The sequence below is a fragment of the Oncorhynchus masou genome, chromosome 24, assembly GCF_036934945.1.
Source record: "Oncorhynchus masou masou isolate Uvic2021 chromosome 24, UVic_Omas_1.1, whole genome shotgun sequence".
In the NCBI taxonomy this organism is placed as follows: domain Eukaryota; kingdom Metazoa; phylum Chordata; class Actinopteri; order Salmoniformes; family Salmonidae; genus Oncorhynchus; species Oncorhynchus masou.
The window spans coordinates 57,033,047-57,058,401 of NC_088235.1; the positions used below are offsets into that span (position 1 = coordinate 57,033,047).

Below are 25,355 nucleotides of genomic sequence, written 5' to 3' on the forward strand. Positions count from 1 at the left end.
CCTTGAATGCCCTATTCCTTGAAGTTTGTAATTGTGTCTAAAAAAACACAATTTTTCTCTAAACTTTTTGGTTTTACCCTTGGGTGTGTGTACTTTACTGTATTTATACTTGGGATATCACTTTTCAACAGGACATTTAAAAAAAATCACTGGAGGATGTCTTTAAGCATTGTCCACATGCACATTTTCATTTGCTCATGCTAATGATGAGGGGTCAACTCAAGGGTTATCTTTGCACCGCCCTGAGCTAGACACTGTTCCCAAGTCAGCTGTACAGAACTTCAACTCCACCCTTAGTGCTTTTTTGACCCACAGTGCAGGGCCTTATAACCCTAGAACCCTTGAGCTGCCCGATGGGGGCCAAAACTCTTTGATTCAGTCGCTCTCCAACTCGTCATACCTCTTCACCTTCCCCCCGCTGATACAGCGCATGCACTGGCGGTAACAGCTGACGATGCGTGACTGGCCCAGCTTGAAGGCCATGGACATGATGGCCATGCCCGTGATGATGAAGACGAAGGTGAGCATGAAGAACTTGGGGTGGTTGGGCACAATGTCACCGAAGCCGATGGTGGTGAGGGTGATGAAGCAAAAGTAGTAGGCGTCAAAGGTGTTGAACTCTGTCTCCCACAGGGGCAGGATGAGACCTCCAAACAGGATGTAGGCAAACACCACCACCAGGATGAGGAACAGCGGGACGTTTAGCTTGTCCATACTCTCCCCGATGCCTGTGAAGTCCCAGATGGCAAAGTCCTTGGGCAAGGGAGGCATGCTGTCAAGCTCATGGCAAGAAAGGCTCCTCACCAGTGGGCCTTGCCTGTTGAAGTTCTCCTGTGCAATGATACATTCAAAGATCTTTGTGTTGTTCAGCAACTGGTTGGACTTGCGCTTCACAGACTGCTGGCTGTGAAGGACCTGTCGGATGTCGATGGGCTCCCGGACCACCACCTTGTGGCTGAATGTGTAGGTTCCATCCTGGCGGTCCCCCTGGGCCCTATCCCCTGACTTCTCTGTGTGATGGGAGGGGAACCAGCGGCCATATTGACGCAACCTGCAGAAAAGAGTGTGCAGGTGGATGTAGGCCCTGGACAGGAGCACGGCCATGAGGTCTCCCACATCTGTGATGACCAGGAGCATGAGGGGGATACCCACCATGGCATACAGGATACAGACCACCTTACCATTCAGGGTCACCGGATAGATCTCTCCATAACCTGAGACAAGAAAAGAAGCAAGGTATTTATTATTTCTCCCTCATAACCAAATATAATATTTTTTGACAACAACAATTGAGTCTAACTTCAAATTATATTGTAAAAATGATATATACACTACCAACATACAACAAAGACGTGTAGAAGGTTGAGATAATACATTTTTTAAAAGTTGGTTTTGGATCGACAGTGCCTTGCAAAAGTATTGGCGTTTTTCCTATTTTGTTGAATTACAACCTGTAATTTAAATGGATTTGTATTTGTATTTCATGTAATGGACATACACGAAATAGGTCAAATTGGTGAAGTGAATTGAAAAAAATAACTTGTTTAAATTATTATTATAATTTTTTTTTAAACTGAAAAGTGGTGCGTGTGTATCTATTCACCCCTTTTGCTAAATAAGATCTGGTGCAACCAATTACCTTCAGAAGTCACATAATTAGCTAAATAAAGTCCACCTGTGTGAAATCTAAGTGTCACATGATCTGTCACATGCTCAGTGAAAGGCCCCAGAGTCTGCAACATCACTAAGCAAGGGGCACCACCAAGCAAGCGACACTATGAAGACCAAGGAGCTCTCCAAACAGGTCAGCGACAAAGTTGTGGAGAAGTACAGATCATGGTATCAGAAACTTTGAACATCCCACGGAGCACCATTAAATCCATTATTAAAAATGGAAAGAATATGACAACACAACAAACATGCCAAGAGGGGGCTGCCACCAAAACTCACGGATCAAGCAACTAGGGCATTAATCAGAGAGGCAACAAAGTGATCAAAGATAACTCTGAAGGAGCTGCAAAGCTACACAGCGGAGAATGGAGTATCTAGCCATGGAACCACTTTAAGCCGTACACTCCACAGAGCTAGGCTTTACGGAAAAGTGTCCAGAAAAAAATAAGTAAACATGTTTGGTGTTCGCCAAAAGACATGTGGGAGACTCCCCAAACATATCAAAGATGGTACTCTGGTCAGATGAGACTAAAATTGAGCTTTTTGGCCATCATGGAAAACGCTATGTCTGGTGCAAACCCAACCCCTCTCATCACCCCGAGAACACTATCCCTACAGTGAAGCATGGTGGTGGCAGCATCATGCTGTGAGGATGTTTTTCATCGGCAGGGACTGGGAAACTGGTCAGAATTGAAGGAATGATGGATGGCGCTAAATACAGGGAAATTCTTGAGGGAGACCTGTTTCAGTCTTCCAGAGATTTGAGACTGGGACGGAAGTTCACCTTCCAGCAGGACAATGACCATAAGCATACTGCTAAAGCAACACTCGAGTGGTTTAAGGGGAAACATTTAAATATCTTGGAATGGCCTAGTCAAAGCCCAGACCTCATTTCAATTGAGAATCTGTGGTATGACTTAAAGATTGCTGTACACCAGCGAAAGCCATCCAACTTGAAGGGGCTTGAGCAGTTTTTCCTTGAAGAATGGGCAAAAATCACAGTGGCTAGATGTGCCAAGCTTATAGAGACGTCCCCCAAGAGACTTGCAGCTGTAATTGCTGAAATGGGTGTCTCTACAAAGTATTGACTTTGGAGGGGGGGTTGAATAGTCATGCACGCTCAAGCTTTCTTTTTTGGGGTCTTATTTCTTGTTTGTTTCACAAAACAAATATTTTGCATCTTCAAAAATCTTAAATCAAATGATACACCCCCCCCCCAAATCTATTTTAATTCCAGGTTGTAAGGCAACAAAATAGGGAAAATGCCAAGGGGGTGAATACTTTTACAAGCCACTGTATTGCTGCCATCTGTTTGGCATATCTAAGCTGCCTTTGCTGATTCTTCTCTTAGGGCATTCAGGGACATATAACTGTATGCTCATTGTGCAGGTATTGCTATCATAGCCTTATTATTCAGTTCTTTCAATTACAGTCAGTGCAACATTATGCTGAAAAATTACTATAGTTAAATGGGGGAATCTGCAGTCAAACAATAACAAAGTGGAAACCCCACCACTGTTTTGATAAAAAGCTGAGGGATAAGGACAGAGAAATGTAACCACTCTCAAATTCACAGACATATCTATGGAAGCGATGACTGGCCATCCATGATATACAAATGTCGTTTTAACCATGCATTGAGGCTATTCGGTGATTGTTTACAATTACATTATTTACACAAGAAATATTTTTGGTTCTGAGGGGGTATGACAGTTGAAGTAAGCTCAATAGGCATTTATTAGGGGTTAACAGCCTATTGTTATTCTTAGATGTGTTTTTTCCCCTTGACATGGTCAAATAACTCAAGCATAGATTAGTAACTTTTTCTAATTTGGCACACAGAAACTAGACGCCATCAGTAACTTGTTCAAAAAGAATAGCCCCAATGGCACCGCCATTATGAGCAGTCTCACTTAAATCATCATATTGGACGCCCGATTTGACAGATCTCTTAACATAGTTCAAGGAAAGCAAAGGGATTAGTTAAGAAATGGCTGAGTTATTGGTAGATCAGGAAATCAGATGTTTCATGTCCATTTAAATCCTTTGTAAATCCATTCACAACGGCCTATAAACTTGAAACCTTTTAGAGTCATCAAATAATTACCATAATGAACCATGTTTTTGCACTGATATCTTAAAAAATAAGGAAACTATTAACAATTCACTTCTTTGACTATGTAATGCTAATGCTTAAAATAATCATAAAAAAATCTTCTAATGTACTAAAAGTCAGATTCACTACAAATGTTGTCTTTGGGGTCATCACAATGGTCCCTAAAGAGATGGAGAAAATAACATTGATGCATTCAAAGATGGCCACACTATATCAGTGCTAAAATATGCTTCTCATGAACCATAGGACCAAATGACACCAAATGTGGAATCTAGGCCCATGGTACATATCTTAAAGATGCACTACACATAAATTGTTCCTCCATTTCCTGGTTGCTAAAATTGTAATTGTTTGCCTAATTTCAGTTTGTGACAAAACAAGCAAATATTGTGCAGAGAATCATTGTATGATCTAAACTGCTGTGAAATATATTTCCCATAACAAAAAATATTGTATGTTCAGCTATGTGAAACTGGTTAACAAAAACAAATATGAAAGACGCAAAAACAAAACTTAAGAACGGGAAGCATAGAGATGCATAGAGTGCACATAGAACAGATCTACCGCTTCTTAGACTTGAGTTTAATGAGAATGGCAGATCTATAACACGTGAATTTGGTGATATTGCAGCTTTAACTTAGTTTAAGAAAAGCTAAGGGATTGGTCAAAAGATGGCTGAGCAATTGATAAATACAAAATCAGATTTTACATGTAATTTTAAGCCACTGTAAATCCACTCCACAGTGGCCTGTCAATTTACAATGTGTCATCGCTATCATGTAATTTGGAATTGATATCTCAAAACACAAGGAAACGATTAACAACTCATTCTTTGCATATGCAATGCTAATGCTCAAAATGATCTGCAATCATCTTCTCCTCATGAACAATATGTCAGATTCACTCCAGATTGTGTGTTGAGACTCATGATTGAACATCAAGAAAGATAGTTCCTACATGATAAAATGCTGGCTTTGATATCCAACTGATACTGTTTTCCATTCCGTCATCCTGTGAATTCTGTTCATATATTCTATTAATTTAAATTTAAAAGTAAACATATGCCCCTTTAAAAGTACTGTTCAAAAGCAGCTGTTGGGTGACTTTTATGAAATATAGAAAATATATATCTGACTTACTAAAAGATATGTGCTGTCGCTGAGGGAGATGATGCTTATTAGCGTTACTCCCATAGCATAGAATGGAAGGCATGCATGGAATACCATGCATTTTCTCTCACTTGAGAGTGTCCCTGGAGATGATAGTGCTACATCATATCACCAACTTAATAACAGTGAAATCTCTCACTATAGACACACACCATTGCCTCAACAACACGTGCACAATAACAATCTCATACAAGCTCAATAACTTACAATTTTGACTACTACGGGATAAAGAGGGGAAATAGTTGAGATGGGATCCATTGTGGCTTTTTAGTAGCGACATGAGGATACAATTGAAGTCGGAAGTTTACATACACTTTAGCCAAATACATTTAAACTCAATTTTTACTAGGATTAAATGTCAGGAATTGTGAAAAACTATCTGTCTTAGGCCAGTTAGGATCACCACTTTATTTTCAGAATGTGAAATGTCAGAATAATAGTAGAGAGAATTATTTATTTCAGCATTTCTTTCTTTCATCACAATCCCAGTGGCTCAGAAATGTATATACACTCAAATAGTATTTGGTAGCATTGCCTTTAAATTGTTTAACTTGAGTCAAACGTTTCGGGTAGCCTTCCACAAGCTTCCCACAATAGGTTGGGTGAATTTTGGCACATTCCTCCTGACAGAGCTGGTGTAACTGAGACAGGTTTGTAGGCCTCCTTGCTCGCACATGCTTTTTCAGTTCTGCCCACAAATTTTCTGTAGGATTGAGGTCAGGGCTTTGTGATGGCCACTCCAAAACTTTGACTTTGTTGTCCTTAAGCCATTTTGCCATAACTTTAGAAGTATGCTTAGGGTCATTGTCCATTTGGAAGACCCATTTGTGACCAAGCTTTAACTTCCTGACTGATGTCAATATATCCACATATTTTTCTTCCTCATGATGCCATCTATGTTGTGAAGTGCACCAGTCCCTCCTCCAGCAAAGCACCCCCACAACATGATGCTGCCACCACATGCTTCACGGTTGGGATGGTATTCTTTGACTTGCAAACCTCCCCGTTTCCTCCAAATATAACGATGGTCATTATGGCCAACAGTTATATTTTTGTTTAATCATACCAGAGGACATTTCCCCAAAAAGTACGATCTTTGTCCACATGTGCAGTTGCAAATCGTAGTCTGGCTTTTTTTATGGTGGTTTTGGAGCAGTGGCTTCTTCCTTGCTGAGCGGCCTTTTAAGTTATGTTGATATAGGACTCGATTTACTGTAGATATAGACACTTTGGTACCTGTTTCCTCCAGCATCTTCACAAGGTCCTTTGCTGTTGTTCTGGGATTGATTCGCACTTTTCGCATCATCTCTAGGAGACAGAACGTGTCTCCTTCCTGAGCGGAATGATGGCTGCGTGGTCCCATGGTGTTTATACTTGTGTACTATTGTTTGTACAGATGAACGTGGTACATTCAGGCGCTCCCAAGAATGAACCAGACTTGTGGAGGTCTACAATATTTTTCTGAGGTCTTGGCATATTTTTCTAGTTTTCCCCATGATGTCAAGAAAAGAAGAAAAGGCACTGAGTTTGAAGGTAAGCCTTGAAATGCATCCACAGGTACACCTCCGATTGACTCAAATGATGTCAATTAGCCTATCAGAAGCTTCTAAAGCCAAGACATCATTTTCTGGAATTTTCCAAGCTGTTTAAAGGCACACTCAACTTAGTGTATGTAAACCTCTGACCAACTGGAATTGTGATACAGTGAATTATAAGTGAAATAATCTGTCTGTAAACAATTGTTGGAAAAATTACTTGTGTCATGCACAAAGTAGATGTCCTAACCGACTTGCCAAAACTATAGTTTGTTAACAAGACATTTGTGGAGTGGTTGACAAACAGGTTTTAATCACTCCAACCTAAGTGAATGTAAACTTCTGACTTCAACTGTATATTGTGGTGATCTTGGAGACTAAAAGCTAGCAAAACAATACTCGTCAAGAAAGTGGAAAGAAGTATGTCTTAGGACCACTAATCTCATTTGGTGATGGGAAATGCATCTTGCTCTTTCAGTAATTTATGGACTCCCTGTTTGCCAACCAAGCTATTAGCCATTAGCCACAATAACCATGGACCACAATAACTATCATATATCAGACCTTAACAGACTTCCTAATGTATTAATGGCTCCTTAGACAATCATCCTGTTGAACGGTTTATTGCCTGCCAACTGTACAGTATACACTAAAAGTTGCCAGATTCAGAACAATGCTAAACAAGATAGACTACCTGCTGATTAATAATATGTCAATCGGTTAAGAGCGTTGGTCCACTAATCAAAAGGTTGTTAGTTTGAATCTCCAAGTCGACTAGGTGAAAAATCTGTCGGTGCCCTTGAGCAAGGCACTTAACCCTAATTGTTTCTGTAAGTCACTCTGGATAAGTGCGTCTGCTAAATTATTAAAATGTCAAATCTGCAGTTGATGGGATGGCACATTAACAATCACACCTAGGCACTTATGCTGTAGCTTCTAATGGATTTTGAGTGAAGTCAAGACTGGCGGTGATGCCAAGTCAATGATCTATGTTCTCCACTAGAAGAGAGCTGAAAGAGCAGGCTAACCAATGTCTTATCTTATAACTTTAAATACTGGACATACACTACCTTGTCCTCACACTCCCTCAATATAGTAGTAGTTGTCGTGTCTATGACCCCATCTGTCATTGACAGTTCAATTATTTGACTACCAAAATCAATAGAGGCCATTTGGAGATCAGGGCCCCTGGGAACATGCCCTGCATGCCCGCTCGGTATTCGGCCATGACTACTACAAGATTAGATAGCTAGCTAGACTAATTTACCAATCTAAAAATTGTTAGCTGACATGGCTAATTTAGTGACTGTTAGCGACTGACAAAACAAGAGAAAAACTGCCGATGCACAAACACATTTCAACCTTGCACCTTGTGTGTTCTACTATTCTAACTCTCAACAGTAAGTTGAGACCCTGACTGTTCCCCCCCCAAAAAACGACCGTTTATGTCGCTTATCCCTGTGTCCGGCCCGGCTAAACCCAATAGAAATATAATAATTGTTAGGGAGGGAGTCAGGAAACCACATTTGTTTAATATAGAATATAGAACGTCTATTTGTTGTATCTAGCACATACATAGGTATGTGCTAGATACAAGTAAATGTCAACCATTTTTTCATTTGAAAAAGGGATATAGGTTGGATGAATATAAATTCATATTACAGTCCAGACTTTTTGGAAAATGTTTACAAAATCGGTCGCCCTATAAATAATACTGACAACTTTGTCCATGAAATGATCTAACGTGCACAAAGGTGTAACATTTATTATACTGTATTTCCATGTAATGACAAACTATATATCAGAAGGCTAATGTAGAAGTCAAGTTGGCTATGGTAGGAATTACAGAGAGACAAATCACCAAAATATCACAGCTTCAATCCCTGTTGGCCAAACATGTTGTTTCATGGTTGACTGCTGGATGGATGGAGAGCAGGTCCTCAATTTTCTACCCTGATGAAGACAGCTTGGCTGTCGAAACGTTGGTAATTACATTTTTGCATCTGAGTTCCTAGAGTGTGCGGCTCTCTTTTATTTTCACGTTTTCTACTCCGCTAGCCAGCACCTCGCCTAAATAGGTGTGCGTTTCTTTTTCTTCTAGATTCCTCAATTTTCTACAGCCTGGTAGCATCAGTTCACTCAGTGAGCACAGCACACAGCCACTAAGACCAAAGTACATCAAGCCTCAGGCAAACAACAGCTAATGTGGTGGAAATCTCAGTGTCCAAAGAGATGAGAAAGACAGAGTCCTATTTGTTTTTTTAGGTTAATCTTTGCAAAAGATTTACATTGATATTGTACCAATACATCATATATGGTCTTCGAAATCCATGTGTATGTCTTTCAAACACGCACATGTATTTATTTACAGGAAAGCCATTGTTGCTTAGAGGCTGTCAATCTGTGAGTGACAGTAGGCTGTTTGAGATTGCGCAGATTGAAAATGTGCCAGCCTGAATGACATGCTGCGCTGTTCCAAGTTGTCAAGTGAGGGTTTGTAAGGTCATGAAAAGTCCCGGGAAGGAGTTTCATAATTGCTGGTAGTGTAATTCATTATGATCCATTAAAAATCCATTAAAAAAGTATATATCAGCCATTATCGGAATGACCCTTCAGTGCATGTCTGTGGTGTTGCGTGTGTGCCAGTGCAACATGCCAATGCGAGTAGGCCATTGCCCGAGGAGAGAGAGCAAGGGCGCCGCCAGGGATTTTGGGCCCCATGAAAACATATCACATTGAGACCCACCACCACAGGCCACTCCAACCCTGCGCAATTATTGTAACCACACACCTCCAGAACCCAATCGACCAATTCAAAGCTTTAAATAACTCCACCTTTGCAGGCTTGCAACTCTTGTAGTCCAATATATACTGTACGATATTTACTGACAGTGAGCTGTGATAATATAACACTGTGCAGACATGCATGCAGCATTCTACATACAGTGGAATTCACTATTTGATGCAAGACTGATACCCTCTATAAGAAATGTGCTAAAGGCCATCTTTTACAGTCTAAATGTAAGTTTAATGGGAAAATTCTCTTAACATGAATGAATAACTTAAAATAAATATAACTTAAATATACATGAACCTCTTCAATTTAAATAAATTAACATTATCATCTATAGAATGATATAACAAACAAAATAATAAAATCAGAAGCAGAATTTTGAACTAAGTATACATACCAACTAGACAATAAGCAGCTGTAAAAGTGGATATGGAAATGGAAAACAAAATGGAAATAGAAATGAAAAGGCCTGATGGTGGCGCTAGAGGAAAGGTCAAGTGGTCACCAAATCAATAGGTTTCTTCCACTTGTGTTCTTGATTGTGTACAACAAATTTTATGACAATCCAGGCATTACTTTGAGATATATATTTTTCTCAAGTCTGTTCTGTCTTGTTCTCAGCCTGTGGGCATCATGTGTGTAGTGATCCAATATCCATAACCATGCCATTTAACAGTTATCATTGGCCCTTGCTCAGTCTTACTCACCAAGAGCCTAGCGTTGAGCCTTCTTGCTAGCAAAGTCACTGGTCAAGTCTTTGAAGTCCAGCTTTCTAGCTAACTGACTTTCAGTGGGCAGCATGGCAAGACTGCAAAGCCTGTCCTGCGGACCTCAAATAGTTTATCAGTTTTAGCTTACTGAAAGCTCTCTTGCCATCAGCAAGTCACAGGCAGTTTGCAAATTATACATAAAGCAATGCACACTTCTCCAAAAATGCTTTGCAGCTGCATCTTACAAATTGCATTCAGGAGTCAAAGAGGGGACAAGTTCGGGGGAAAAGTGGCAGCGTATACAGTGTTCAGGTGTCTTACTGCATTTTGAAACTCAGGTGTAAGATCTCTGGAATACTTCATGATCAGTGGTTGGCACACATAAGGGACTTTATCCTCACTAATCTGCCCAACTTTCAGGACAGCAGAAATGTCTTCTACAATTTTTTGCAGTGGTGCCGAACCTAGTGTCCAAGTCACTTATGATGTTGTCCATAGCAGTAAAAAACACTGTGTTCCGAAACACAGTTGCTGCACTGCCCTGAGCTGTCTCCTCTTGAGAGGTCTCATCATGGAATCTCTTCCTTTTCCTCTGGCGGCTGTGTTCCGTGCTAAATTGAGGTGGAACATCCATTTGCGTAGCAATCAGTGTTGCCTCAGACAGGAGAGACTCCCATCCATCTCTAAGAGCCTGCATCTTAGAGATGGGGTGGCAGGGTAGCCTAGTGGTTACAGCGTTGAACTAGGATCCAGAAGGTTGCAAGTTCAAACCCCCAAGCTGAAGAGGTACAAATCTGTTGTTCTGCCCCTGAACAGGCAGTTAACCCACTGTTCCTAGGGTGTCATTGAAAATAAGAATTTGTTCTTAACTGACTTGCCTGGTTAAATTAAATAAAAAAGCTGTGTCAAGTGAGCTTTTTCCTGACTGAAGAATCACATTCCTGTCCTCAATGCATTGCAGTACCTGCAATTATGCCAACTGACATGTCATTCAACACAATGCTGCCCACCTCCTTCAGTTTTGAGTAGGGCTGGTATGGGGATTGGGAGACAGGGCTGCTGAGCCTGAAGCTGCATCTGTTGGGCCTGGCACCAGGCAGGGGTAACTTATTTAGTATGAATAGCTTGCTAAAAGTTTGCCTGCATTGATTAAATGTCAGCTAAAAGAGGAGCGAAATGTAAACACAATTTTCTGTGAAGATATTAAGTAACTAATGTTAGGGGAGCAATAGTAGCCTATTTCTCTATGAACTAAGCTAACAGGTTAATTTCCACCACTCACAGACTACACCCACCTTCCTTTGTGAAACATTTGGTCACGTACTGTCGCCCTTTCTTTTCTCTCTCCTGCCTTTTTTTCTTTCTTTTAGTTTTAGGAAGCCAGATTTGTCTTTAGGAAGCGGAGACATGATGCTCCACCGGCACTCCTCACTTCCAATTCACTGGCAAGTACCGTTTGCACATGGTTTGGGGGCAGGACCGAACCATTTCATGTAAATAGAGGGGGGGGCAATACAGGAGAAGCCCCTGACTGCAGCGTGCAGTTCAGGGCCGAGCTCAATGTGGGCGGAGTCAAACGTGTTTAACCTGAACCCTTCCCGCCTCTTTCAAGGTCACCCAAGTTGAGGTTCACGTCGAAGGTATCAACGTCAACGAATTTTAATCGAACCTAACCAACATGGATAAAAAATATAAACCATGAAAGTAAGTGAGTATAATGTACTTTGTAATATTCATGTTTTTCCATTGCAGTGGTATATTTTTATATAACCAACTACCGCACCGATGTTAGAATAGCATTAATTAGCACCCATTTGCACTTGAGCTAGCTAATGATCAATATCACCCTTTTGCACGTGAGCTAGCTAATTGCTTACAATGAGGGAACCTTATTTGGAGTAATTTGCCTACCCGAGCAGTAAGCCTAGGTTTACATATACAGTTATGTAATCGATTTGATTATTGCTTTTCTGTGTTTCTTCAATGTATGTGTGTTTGGCTGGCTCAAAATGTGTATCTTTGATGCCGACAGCCATTCCCTTAGTTACACATAGCGAGTCTACACAGCCTACACATAGTATATTAAATAATGATATCACATGGTCCCAACATACATGGCAAGTCAAGAAAAGTCATTGTAACTTATCCACACTGCAAACTGGGGGGGAATTCTCATCACTTGTGGATATGTTTTTTAGGATTCCCATCCGATTGTGTGATTTTCTTTTCAAAGGAAAACATGCAGCAAATTAGGCGATGGTGGTGCCGAGTTCTCCTGCAGAACTTTCCCATGCCATAAGTCTTAAAAATTAAACACTTTTCATTTGCATCCTTAAAATCACTTGTTTTACTGTAGCCAGACTGACCTGAATATATTTGAATGTATGTCATTCACTCACTAAGGTCTGAAGAAGAGAGATTGAAAAAGGCGGCGAAAACAAAATCCACTACAGGTAGATGTCATATGATGAGTGGTATCCTCTTAAACCGTTTTAAAGACTTACCCCCCACCCCCCATATAAGATGAGTGGTATAGTCTTAAACCAACATTTAAAGACTTAACCCCCCCCTCTCCAATATATTTCAGGATGATGTAGAAGACACACCCCCCCTCAAGAAGTCACAGCATGTCACGGTCAGCATCTAGCTCTGCAGGATCAGGTACTGTATTGGCTACTAGCTAAAGTAAGGTGCATTCTTGTACACACATCCCGAGAGGTTCCCTTACATTACTTAATGACCACAATCTGTTTTCTTTCTTGGCGATACTGAAAACAAAATACACGGCAAACTGGGTATGTAGTCTACTGTGTATAATGATGAAGGCTTGATGCAAGGCAATATATAATAGTTGTGATGAATATTGAGTAGTTAGAGATATCACTGAACACCCCTTTAGTAATAGTGGCTTTTGTTTGCATGTTGGAAGTTTTCATACACCTTAGCCAAATACATTTATACTCAGTTTTTCACAATTCTTGACAATTAATCCTAGTGAAAAGTCCCTGTCTTAGGTCAGTTAAGATTACCACTTTATTTTAAGAATGTGAAATGTTAGAATAATAGTAGAGTGATTTATTTCAGCATTTCTTTCTTTCATCACATTCACAGTGGGTCAGAAGTTTACATACACTCAATTAGTATTTGGTAGCAGTGCCTTTAAATTGTTTAACTTGGGTCATTGTCCATTTGGAAGACCCATTTGTGACCAAGCCTTAAATTCCTGACTGATATCTTGAGATGTTGCTTCAATATATCCACGTATTTTTGTGTATCGTTGATACAAAGAGGCACTGAGTTTGAAGGTAGGCCTTGAAATACATCCACAAGTACACCTCCAATTAACTCAAATGATGTCAATCAGAAGCTTCTGAAGCCATGACATCATTTTCTGGAATTTTCCAAGCTGTTTAAAGCACAATCAACTTAGTGTATGTAAACTTCTGACCCACTGGAATTGTGATACAGTGAAATAATCTGTTTGTAAACAACTGTTGGAAAAATTACTTGTTTCATGCACAAAGTATGAAGAAATTTGTAGTGGTTGAAAAACAAGTTTTGATGACTCAAACCTAAGTGTATGTAAACTTCCGACTTCAGCTGTATATATGCTCAATTAAACAATTTAATTATAAAGTTAACATTTATCTACACCATTTTAACAGTACATAAGTCTGTTCACTGCAACAATATCAGTAGCTTGTCTCAAATATAGCATGAAGCAAAAAATGTTACAACACGTGCTGGTACCACTTCATATAATATTTCTTACAATCTTCAAAAATTAAATAAGTTTGTATTCTACATGTGCTTTGCACAAACGTGTGTTTGTATTCAGTGTGACTGTCAAACCCGAGATGGACAAAAAAAAAGTGTGTGTGGGGGGACGGACGAATGTGGGCAGAGTCAAACGTTTGACTCCGCCCACATTGAGCCCCGCCCAGAATTGCACCATGCAGTCGGGGGTACTTGCAATCCAGAGGCTCTTTGGACGTTCTTCCTTGCTTTTCTTGTTTTTGCCAAAACATTTTAAATAAAATATAATTTTAATATTGAATTTTTTTAACCAAATGTTCTAATCATTTTGTAGGGCCCCTGTCAGTCACAGACCCTTTGAGTCATCCTAACTTTCCCCCCATACAGCGCCCCTTAAAGAGTGCGACATTCCAGCAGCAGGTATAATGTATTGTAGCAAGCTCAGTGGTGTGGGGTTTCCACGTCACCAAGTTCAATAACAAAACATGCACCAGTGCAAATTGGGAGTTTTATTAGGGATTTTGGTACACTGGGGAAGAGGGTGTAATCCTCACACTTGGGTCCTCAGCTAATCCGATCTAGTACACAAGGGAGGTAGTCTGACAGTCCAGGTCACAACGGGTAATCTCACAGATATTGCTCCCTCTTCTCCCACTCTTCATAACGCACTTGGCTCTCTCCTACTCTGCCCCTTTGTGCAGGCTGCTTCCTCCTTTTTCCCCAAGCACTCCCTGGCTAAACGACCCACAGCCTTGCCTCGTTGGAGCAGGAAGTCCATATAAGGGTCGGGGATGGAGCCAGCGGGCTGCAAGATATCTCCCCTCAATAACCACTCTCACCTCTCCCTGCCATCTGCCACAGTATTTACAGACATACTAACTAGATCAACAATTCAAAACATAACTACTACAAGTTCTCGCTAATTAACTATAACTAACTAAGCATTCATTTCGTTACTGCCTTTCCACCGGCACTGTACAGCATAAATACATCTGTACCATTGAAAAGCAGGGATTCCCCTTTATTAAACAGTAGCCATGTAATTGCGACAACGTTAAACATATATTCTAAGAGTAGCCTAATTGTCAAATAAATTGCTGCGCATAGCTCTCCCGAAATATTAATATTTTAGCCTTATATATTAATCTTGGTGGGGCAAACTCAACCAAGTTTTTCACATGCATGCCAGCAAAGCCATTTTATTTTATTTGCCCTTTGTAATCTTAAAAGGAAGAAAAATACAACACACTTGCAAAGACAATATACCGACACACAGACAGCGCATTGCGCAAACAGAACGACCCTCACAATATCAACTGGAAATAGATGGGTCTACTACTGAACCTTTTGTTGAAAAGAAAATATTTGAATGGGAAGAGACTGTCACTGGCAAACATGGTTACAGACCGAACAACATTATATAGGATCCCCTCCTCGTGAAAACCCATGAGCTAATTATAATTCACACAGTATACAAAACAATTAAATCATTCCAAGATTGCCTGAAATTATGAATAAGATACTAATGAGATAGACCTAAATAACAGTAGCCTACCTTATCCAATAGCCTACCTTATCCAATTGATCCCTGATTTATTGAATGAGGTAATTATTTTATGAAGACTAAAGTATTTGTTGTAACGTTGAAAAAATTAAGCTTGCAAACAAGGAGCTCTCCAGACGGCTGGCTAACCTGTCTTGGGTAGGGGGCAGTATTTTCACGTCCAGATGAAAAGCATGCCCAAAGCAAACTGCGTGTTACTCAGGCCCAGAAAGCAGGACATGCATATAATTGGTAGATTCTGATAGAAAACACTCTAAAGTTTCTAATACTGTTAAAATAATGTGTGTGAGTATAACATAACTGATATGGCAGGCGAAACCTTGAGGACGAACCATTCAGGGATTTTTTGTTGTTGTTGAGGTCATAGGATTTACCATTTGGTTTCTATGGGATACCCTTATTATTAGGAACCTGGTTGCAGTTCCTATGGCTTCCACTAGATGTTAACAGTCTTTAGAAATTGGTCAATGTTTTTCTTTTGAGAAATTAAGAAGTAGTGCTATTCATTGTAAGTGTTACTCCAGGTGGACTACTGTTTTGATGTGTGTGAACTGGAGCGCGCTTCACGTTGTCTTTATCCGGCATTGGAAAAAGTTTATTCCATCTTAAATTTTATCGATTATTTACGTTTTAGGGTACCTCAGGTTGGATTAGGAACGTTGTTTGAAATGTTTGGACCAAGTTTACAGGTAATTTATTAGATACTTTGTAGGCATGTTGGGCGAGGTGAAACCGGTGCATTTCTGAATCAAACACGCTAAATAAATTGACATTTTTGGGACATAAAGAAGGACACTATCGAACAAAAGGACCATTTTCTGGGACATTTGAGTGCCATCTAGAAGAAAAAGAAACTCACACCTATTAAGACGAGGTGCTGGCTAGCGGAGTAGAAACTTGAAAATAAAAATAAAAGAGAGCCGCACACTCTTGGAGCTCAGATGCAAAAATTTAATACCAACGTTTCGACAGCCAAGCTGTCTTCATCAGGGTATAATCACAAACACTGTGGGATGACTCGTTTATATAGTGTCAAAGGACACAGGTGTCTGTAATCATGGCCAGGAGTGGCCTAATATCATTGGTTAATAATCAAATATTAAAATGTCATACAAAGAACAGCATACAAACAAATGGATAGCATACGATCATAGATTAATTTGACTATACAAGTTTACACACAATTACAATGGCAAAGTCACAATAATCACAAGAATGGCTTCAGATCAAAGTCTACGTTGAGACCGAAGGGCGCAAGGGTCTTTAAATTAAAGATCCAGGCAGCCTCTCGTTTTAACAATAAATTATCAAGGTCACCCCCTCTCCTAGGGAGGGTGACATGTTCGATGCCAATATAACGCAGAGACGAAATCGAGTGGCCTGCCTCCAAGAAGTGGGCCGCAACTGGATAAGTCAAGTTTTTACACCTAATGGTGCTCTGAGATACGTACTTTTAATTCGCGCTTTGTTTTACCTACATAATTTTTACCACAAGGACAAGTTATAAGATAAATAACTGCCTTAGTGGAGCACGTAATAACACCTTTTATTGGGATCGATTTCCCTGTTTGTGGGTGTTTGAAGGATCTACATTTATAAGTGCCATTGCATTGAGCACAGCCATTACATTTGTAATTTCCATCCAGTAGGGGTGCAAATAGACGTTGTTCAGGAATATCTTGGGGTGGTAAATCAGAGTGTACCAATTGGTCTCTGAGATTTCTGCCCCGCGAGAATACGACCAAGGAAAGGTCCCAAAACACATTACCAAGACTATCATCGGATTTTAGGATGTGCCAATGTTTGTGAACAATTCCCTTAATTTGTTCAGAGCACTTTGAATAGCGGGTAGTTAGAACGCAAGAATGCGTCTTTTTGCGAGACTTAACTTGAAAAAGGTCATGTCTCGTTTTGTTTTGAATTTTCTCACTGTCAATATTAATCTGATCATTCTTGTAGCCCCTCTCCTTGAACTTTCTTTGCGTGTCAGCCATATTTCTGTGCAATCGGACTGTTTTTTGCAAATTCTTTTGATTCGACAGAATTGGCTGTAGGGCAAACTGTTTTTCAAGGGAAGTGGGTGACAACTATCAGCCCTCAACAAACTGTTACGATCAGTAGGCTTCCTGTAAAGATCAGTGTATAAAACATTATCTTCACAAAAGATCAGAAGATCAAGAAAACTGATTAGACGTGTATCAAATTGCATAGTAAATCTCAGATGCTCAGAACAGGAGTTAAGAAAAGCATGGAACGCCTGGAGCTGTTTAGCATCACCCCTCCATAGAACAAAAATATCATCAATATACCGTTTCCAAATAATGATGTGAGGCAAGAAAACATTTTTGAGAGGATTGAATATAGACTGTTTCTCCATGTAACCCACATACAAATTAGCATAGTTAGGAGCCATGGGGGATCCCATAGCAGTCCCTTTAATCTGAATAAAGAAGTCATTTAAAAACATGAAATAGTTATGCGTGAGTACTATTTCAGCCAATGTTACAATGCATGCACTGGAAGGTAGTTCATTAGGGTCACGTTGTAAAAGAAAATGTTCCATAGCTTCAATACCACCCTCGTGTGGAATAATAGTATATAATGACTCAACATCAAAAGTAACTAACAAGGTATTCTCAGGGAGAGGATCAAGAGATTCAATGATAGAGATCATACTGCTGGTGTCCTTTACAAAGGAGGGTAGCTGTTCTGCGAGTGGTCTAATAAAAAAGTCAACAAAAGTAAATAGAGGGGCCGTTACTGCATCAATGCCCGCTACAATAGGGCGCCCTGGAGGTTGTGTAACATTCTTGTGTAATTTCGGCAAAGTATAGAAAGTGGCAATTTTAGGGTGTTGAATAGCCAAAAATGCATGTTCTTTTTGGTTATCTGACCAGAACTTAAATACCCGTCTAGGACAGACAAGATAGTATTCTGAAATTGGGAAGTGGGATCACTTCTGAGTTTCTTGTAAAAGGTGTTGTCAAGCAGCTGTCTATGACACTCATGTACATAAGCTGTCCTATCCAAGAGTACAACCGACCCACCCTTATCAGCAGGACGAATAAGGACTGACGTATCAGATTGTAAATCAAGCAAAGCTTGTTTTTCATTCTTGGGTAAATTAGGGAAAGATTTGGATCCCTGTTTATTCTTAAGGAGAAGTCCAACATCATGTTCCACAAGTCTGCAATATGTCTCGATAGAGTGATTGCGATTGGCTGGAGGTATAAAATAACTCTTGCTTCTAAAAGGAGTCGGAGTATGTGCAGGAGAGCAACCTACTGGTTCAATAGAAGTGTCAATTAGTGGAGCTAAAGTATTCCCTTAAACGGATGTTTCTGAAAAACTTAAACATGTCTACCTTAACATCAAAATCGTTGCACTGAGTTGTAGGCACAAAAGATAACCCTTTATTAAGCAAAGAGACATGGGCAGGGCTCAATATCTTGCTTGATAAATTAAAGACACTCAATCCCGTGGGTTCTGGGACCGTGTGAACGGTCTCCTCTGCCTCTGATATTCGTTTCTTCTTACCCCGTCGGGTGCGACATCTCGTCGATGCGCGTGCCTGCGGCCTCCTCCGCCCTTCCGTCCGTCCAGTCTTTCGTTGGATAAAAAACTACCGCTGGAAGCCGATGAGGCGCTGGTTGTAGAGCGTTGATCAGACAAGGGTGGATAGAAGTAAGCGGCATCCCTCCTGCGTCTGTCATGGAGAGGGGGAGCAGGACCTCTTTTGTCAGGGTTTCTCCAGAAGTAGACTTTACCATCGGCCTTGTCTTTTTTGTCTTGGTTGAAATTCTTAATTTTAAGTTATTTTATTTGTAGACAACTTGTCCTGGAGCGCTTGGTTAATTTTCATCAGTTCATTGAATATGCCATCATCATTAACAGCTGTTTGTAGAGCTGTGCGTATGTCTTTAATCGTGTTATCCATTTCAATAAAATCCTTTTTCAACTGGTCGACAATTAATGTCATTAAATCAATAGAGCATTTATTCAGGATGGCACACCAGCGTTCACAGTAATCATCTGTGCGCTGTCCCAATGTTGGTTCTTTTTGCCACCTTTTTGCCACCGAGTCCCCATTTTGGAGTGCCAACAGAAGAAGATCTTCAAAGGTATGAATTATATCGCTATTTCTGACTTTTGTGGTGCACCTGCCTGGTTGAAATATGATTTTCATGTGTTTGTATGTGGGGCGCTGTCCTCAGATAATCGCATGGTTTGTTTTCCCCGTAAAGCCTTTTTGAAATCTGACACAGAGGCTGGATTAACAAGAAGTTAAGCTTTATTTTGATGTATAACACACATTTTCAAGAATGTTAAATATTTTAATTTGGTATTTTTGAATTTCGCGCTCTGCAATTTCACCGGATGTTGGCCAGGTGGGACGCTACCGTCCCACCTGCCCATAAGACGTTTTATCTAGTGTTGACAACATGTGACTAACACTGCAGTTCTATGTGGGGGTTTTAGTGCCTTAATCAAGGGCACAATGGCAGGAGATGGTAGGCATACATGGGAACAGACACAGCAGCTTTTCAGTGTCAATAATGCTTACTTTGTATTGTAGGCTATAAGAATAGTCATGAAAATGTGGTTAAAAGTCATGGAGAAGTCATGTAGAATGTGTATAAACTGTTAACAGTGAATATTCAGAGGTCCCTATAGCATAATGTCCCCAAGTCAAGCACTGGTGCCCATGCATAAGTCCATAACCAGGCATAATAATTGACCATATCTGTATTGTCCTCATGAGGCTATGCATTTACAAAGAGCATCATATGAGCCAAAAATTGTCTTGCGCAAATAGCCTTTACTACAAATCTTAATTTGATCACACTGTTGCAGGACAACTTTCCTGCAATTCAGTGGCGATTTTAGCATGTAAATCTTGGTGGGATAAACTCAACCAAGCTTTTCACATGCATGCCAGCAAAGCCACTCACAACATGATATTATTTTATTTGCCCTATGTGGTCTGAAAAGGAAGGAAAATACAATCACAAAGATCCACTTTCATAGACAATAATACCGACACACAGACAGCGCATTGCGCAAACAAAATAACCCTTGCAATATCAACTGGAATTAGATGGGTCTATTGCTGAACCTTTTGTTGGAAAAAAACATTTGAATGGGAAGAGACTGTCACTGGCAAACATGGTTACAGACCGAACAACATTATATAGGATCCCCTCCTCGTGAAGAAAGGAGCATGAGCTAATTATTTAGCATGTGCTAATTATAATACACAAAACAATTAAATCATTCCAACATTGTCTTAAATTATGAATAAGATACTAATGAGAGAGACCTATATAACAGTGGAGGCTGCTGAGGGGAGGATGGCCATAATAATGTCTGGAATGGAGTGTACTGGCTGCAATGGAGTGAATGGAATGGTATCAAACAATGTTTTTGCTACCATTCAATTAATTCCAGCCATTCTTTTTGAACCACTGCTGTTTGAAGCAATAAATCAATTGAGATGTAGAAACTATGGCATAAGGGAACGATGAGCTGATCGGAGGCAAGTTGTAATTTTGAAGAAGACATTAATGAGCGAGTAGTCAATATAACTATTTGTTCAGCACTTTTGAAATGTACAGTGACAGAATTCAGAACATGGGATGTTCTTACAGTATTCTCCCTGTACACCATGTCAGAACCGTAGGATAAATAACGGGGATATGAAGCAGACAATGAAAGCTCCTACAATATTCAATGATGATATTTCCCTAAAAACAGGCTATAGGCTACATGTGCACCACCAAGTCAGAACAGTAGTCTTAGGGGGAGATGGGACAAGTGAGACAAATGGGCTACTAACAGCGTACTACACAACATAAACTTAGTATTACTTTCTTAGCTACTGTATACATATCTCCCTGGCATATTACATAATTCATGGCACAGTATACAAGGCATATTTTTGGACTCAGCGTTGTTGTGCTGTGCTCACTTGAACGTGGTGCTGCGGTCCGTCTTGTGGGCAAACTTTGTCATCTAACTTTGTCATCTCAGTCTGGCATTCTCTGGATTTATGGTGCTTTCAAGACAACTGGGAACTCAAAAGTAAACCAGGTCGAATCATGATGTCAGTGATCTTCAGGTCAGCTTTCTAGAAAGAGGCCCGAGTTCCCAACTTGAAATTCTGAGTTGGATGACCGCTCAAAACATATTTTTCCAGTCCAAGTTAATTTTTTTCCAGAGTTCCCAGTTGTCTTGAATGCACTGAATTCTGAGATTTCCGAGTTTCCAGTTGTTTTGAATGCAGCAGAAGTCATGCTGGATTGACAGCATGGCCAATGTATTCAATCTTTTCTGGCCATGGTGTTGCACGTGAATGTTGATCATTTTAAGCTTGGAAAAACAGACACTTTCAGAGATATGTTTTCATCCTTAAAGCCATACTTAGCCCATACACCCTCACCATTGAATAGCAGGCAGGGGGAGCAACATAGTGATTGCTTTGACGCTTGCAGTTAGCTATTGATTCCTTCCAAACCACTCATTGATGAATTTGTGTAATGTTTCAAAAAAATATGAACGCATTATGTTAAAGTGATGGTTCTATGTTTCATGAGCTGAAATTAAAGATCCAAGATAAAAGATCCCAGAAATGTTCAATACGAACAAAAAGCGTATTTCTCTCATTTTGTGCACCAATTTGTTTACATCCATGTTCGTGAGCATTTCTCCTTTGTCAAGATAATCCATCCACTTGACAAGTGTGACATATCAAGAAGCTGATTAAACAGCATGATCATTATACAGGTGCACCTTGTGCTGGGGAAAATAAAAGGCCATTCTAAAATGTGCAGTTTTGTCAGACAACACAATGCCGAAGATGTCTCAAGTTTTGAGGGAGTGTACAATTGGCATGCTGACTGCAGGAATGTCCATCAGAGCTGTTTTAGAGAATTTGGCAGTACATCCAACCAGCCTCACAACCACAGACCACGTATGACGTGGTCTATTTGCTGATGTCAATGTTGTGAATAGAGTGCCCCACGGTGGTGGTGGGGTTATGGTATGGGCAGGCATGAGCTATAGACAACAAACACAAATGTATTTGATCTATGGCAATTTTAATACTGAGGCCCATTGTTTCAGCATGATAATGCATGGCCCCATGTTACAAGGATCTGTACACAATTCCTGGAAGCTTAAAATATCCAAGTTCTTCCATGGCCTCCATACTCACCAGACATGTCACCCATTGAGCATGTTTAGGATGCTCTGGATCAGCGTGTACAACAGCGTGTTCCAGTTCCCGCCAATATCCAGCAACTTCACACTGCCATTGAAGAGGAGTGGTGCAACATTCCACAGTCCACAATCAACAGCCTGATCAACTAACTCTATGCAAAGAATGTTTCGTGCTGCATGTGGCAAATGGTGGTCACACCAGATACTGACTGGTTTTCTGATCCACACCCCTACCTTTTTTAAGGTATCTGTGACCAACAGATGTGTATTTGTATTCCCAGTCATGTGAAATCCTAGATTAGGGCCTATTGAATGTATTTCAATTGACTTATTTCCCTATATGAACTGTATCTCAGTAAAATCTTTGAAATTGTTGCATGTTGCGATTTATATTTTTGTTCAGTATGTAATTTCTCTTCCTATAACAAGGATGGAAAAGGAATTACCAGTAGATTGTCAACAATTCATGATGAGTCCTTGTCAAGCTTGCTAGCTACAATTGTGAAAGTATGATGTTAACATGATCCTTACAGTTAAATGTGTTTTTGTTTTTTAACTCAATGTTTTTGATTTTTGTTTTTTACATTGTTTGTAAACTGATATGTGACACGAAATAATGAAAAAATAACTTGCAAAACAGGCACTAAAAAAATATAGACGGGTTGCAACTGCTGCAATGCAGGACTGTTTAAAATGCTGCTTTAAAAGTCTTCTGAAGTTTGTAATTTGTACTTGATTTCCCCATATGAAAAATGTATCAACTCCTACAAAAATGTCCATTAATTATAATTATCCACACAATAATTCACATTTCCTAGTAGCAAATTAAAATCCTACACCTGCACACCAGTATTGTAGTATAGGCCTAAAGTGTTGTCTTAATTGGGAATATTTTGTGTTTGTCCTGCATGTCTTTTGAAATGTAATTTATGTTTGTGCATTAGATTACTTACCCACGGTTGTGAATACAGTACAGCAGAAGAACATGGATGCATCATATGTCCATAGCTCTGGACGTTGAAGCCATATGGACTTGAACCCCCTGTTGATTTCTTTCTCTAGTTCTTTTACCAAATCTTGTTCTTGAGTAGAATTGCTGGACGAATTAACTGCAAGTAAAATGCTATTATTTGAATAAAAGTAGCCTACACTTAAAAACAAAACACATTTTCACCCCATCTATAAAGACTTTACAACTCACACGTACTACAAAAACCAAATGTATACTGGTGTTATCAACATAGATCTAGCTATCTATCTGGTATTTCACCTTACCTGGATAATTCTGAATTGTGCGCACCAGTTCACCCAAAAACTCACAATATTCCCGTTCTGTTTTGTACACACGCCCTCCCTCTATGTACCAGAAGAGCACCGCTCCCAAGGCTGCATATCCGACGAGTGAAAGTATGAGAAAAACGTGAGGAAACAGCTTCCATAGATTCAACTTTATTGACTTCTCTATCGAACTTCGTGCCTTTCCCTCTGCCACTGACATTTTCCAATCTCTGAAGGGCTATTGTATCGCAATTCCAAATTATCTCTCCACGGTAAGGCTGTCAAGACGGTCTGACGGCAAGAAGCGCAGGACCTGGCCACCCCTCTGCATTAAGCAAATCCTTACTCAAAGTCCCCCAGGAGACAAGTGCTATTGACTCCAACGAATTATCCCTCCATTTGTAGTCTAACCATCCACAGACACGGCAGAAAGATGTCTCTTGGAAGGCATCCAACAATTAAGATGTATCTTAATGCATCTTCATCTCAGGATGAAACTCCAAAAAAGAGGACATTTATTCGTTTGGTACTTGATTTCACATTAAAGCCTAAACTGGATAATGCAATTGCCATTTTAATCAGTTAACACAATTTGATCTTGTCCCCTTGCCTTTTTGTACATTGAGCAACAGGTGTTGATCTGTATTTAGCTAGCCCATATGCCAGTGTGGTTTCAGAGGAACGACTCCAGGCTTCTCAAATACCAGGCAGTAAAAGAGACAATACAATGCACAGGGACAAAACTACCTTAAAAGCATCTTACAACTAACTTCTGCTGCCATAAATCACAATGAAAATTATTGGGTGAATCATGACCATTGCTAAAACATTGCCTACTGAAAATAGGCCTACTGTTTTACTCAGTTGTGATATTTATTGTACAAAGTGTAACGGCCGTTGTTGGTGGAAGAAGGTGAGGACCAATGCGCAGCGTGGTAAGTGTCCATATCGATAATTTATTATCACGAGAACACCAAACAAAATAACAAAGGAGAATGAACGAAACGAAACAGTCCTGTCTGGTGTAGACACAAAACAGAAAACAATCACCCACCACTCAAGGGTGAAAACAGGCTACCTAAGTATGGTTCTCAATCAGGGACAACGATTGACAGCTGCCTCTGATTGAGAACCATACCAGGCCAAACACAGAAATACCAAATCATAGAAAAACGAACATAGACAACCCACCCAACTCACGCCCTGACCATACTAAAACAAAGACAAAACAAAAGAACTACGGTCAGAACGTGACACAAAGAGCCTGCTGTGTTTGAATTTTGCTTTAAATGTATTTCTTGTTTAATCCAACGAATCACGTTAAATGGAGCACAATGTCAGACGGTCCATTTTAGTCTTTTCAGACTGTTGCCATGATCCAAATACGTGTAAGTCTGACAGTGGCAATTGTTAAGGGAGTCAACTCAGGGAGGATGTTTTAGGCTCTCAAGCTAAGTTTTGCGTCATGTGAGCGTGGTTCACCGAAACACATGTAATGAAACTTACCTACCAGGTTGTCCAATTTTGTGAGAGTGGCAATAAAG

At 40.1% G+C, this 25,355-nt stretch overlaps 1 protein-coding gene across 1 annotated transcript; it reads right to left on the reverse strand.

The window, feature by feature from the left end:
- Window positions 1–63: 63 nt before the first annotated feature.
- LOC135511643 (potassium channel subfamily K member 18-like) lies at window positions 64–24,031 on the reverse strand. The gene is made up of 3 exons (XM_064933126.1): window positions 23,809–24,031; window positions 23,487–23,642; window positions 64–1,214 (listed from the first exon to the last, which is right to left on the reverse strand). Exons 1-3 carry the CDS (start codon window positions 24,029–24,031, stop codon window positions 376–378), a joined length of 1,218 nt encoding a protein of 405 aa, XP_064789198.1. The 3' UTR covers window positions 64–375.
- Between the last annotated feature and the right edge of the window lie 1,324 nt (window positions 24,032–25,355).

Excerpts from the sequence above, each read along its gene's own strand:
- LOC135511643 (XM_064933126.1), bottom strand. The coding sequence starts at position 24,031 with ATGTCAGTGGCAGAGGGAAAGGCACGAAGTTCGATAGAGAAGTCAATA. Across the intron at positions 23,643-23,808 it reads CACAATTCAGAATTATCCAG|TTAATTCGTCCAGCAATTCT; the intron begins GTAAGGTGAAAT and ends TTTTACTTGCAG. Across the intron at positions 1,215-23,486 it reads TACTGTATTCACAACCGTGG|GTTATGGAGAGATCTATCCG; the intron begins GTAAGTAATCTA and ends TTCTTGTCTCAG.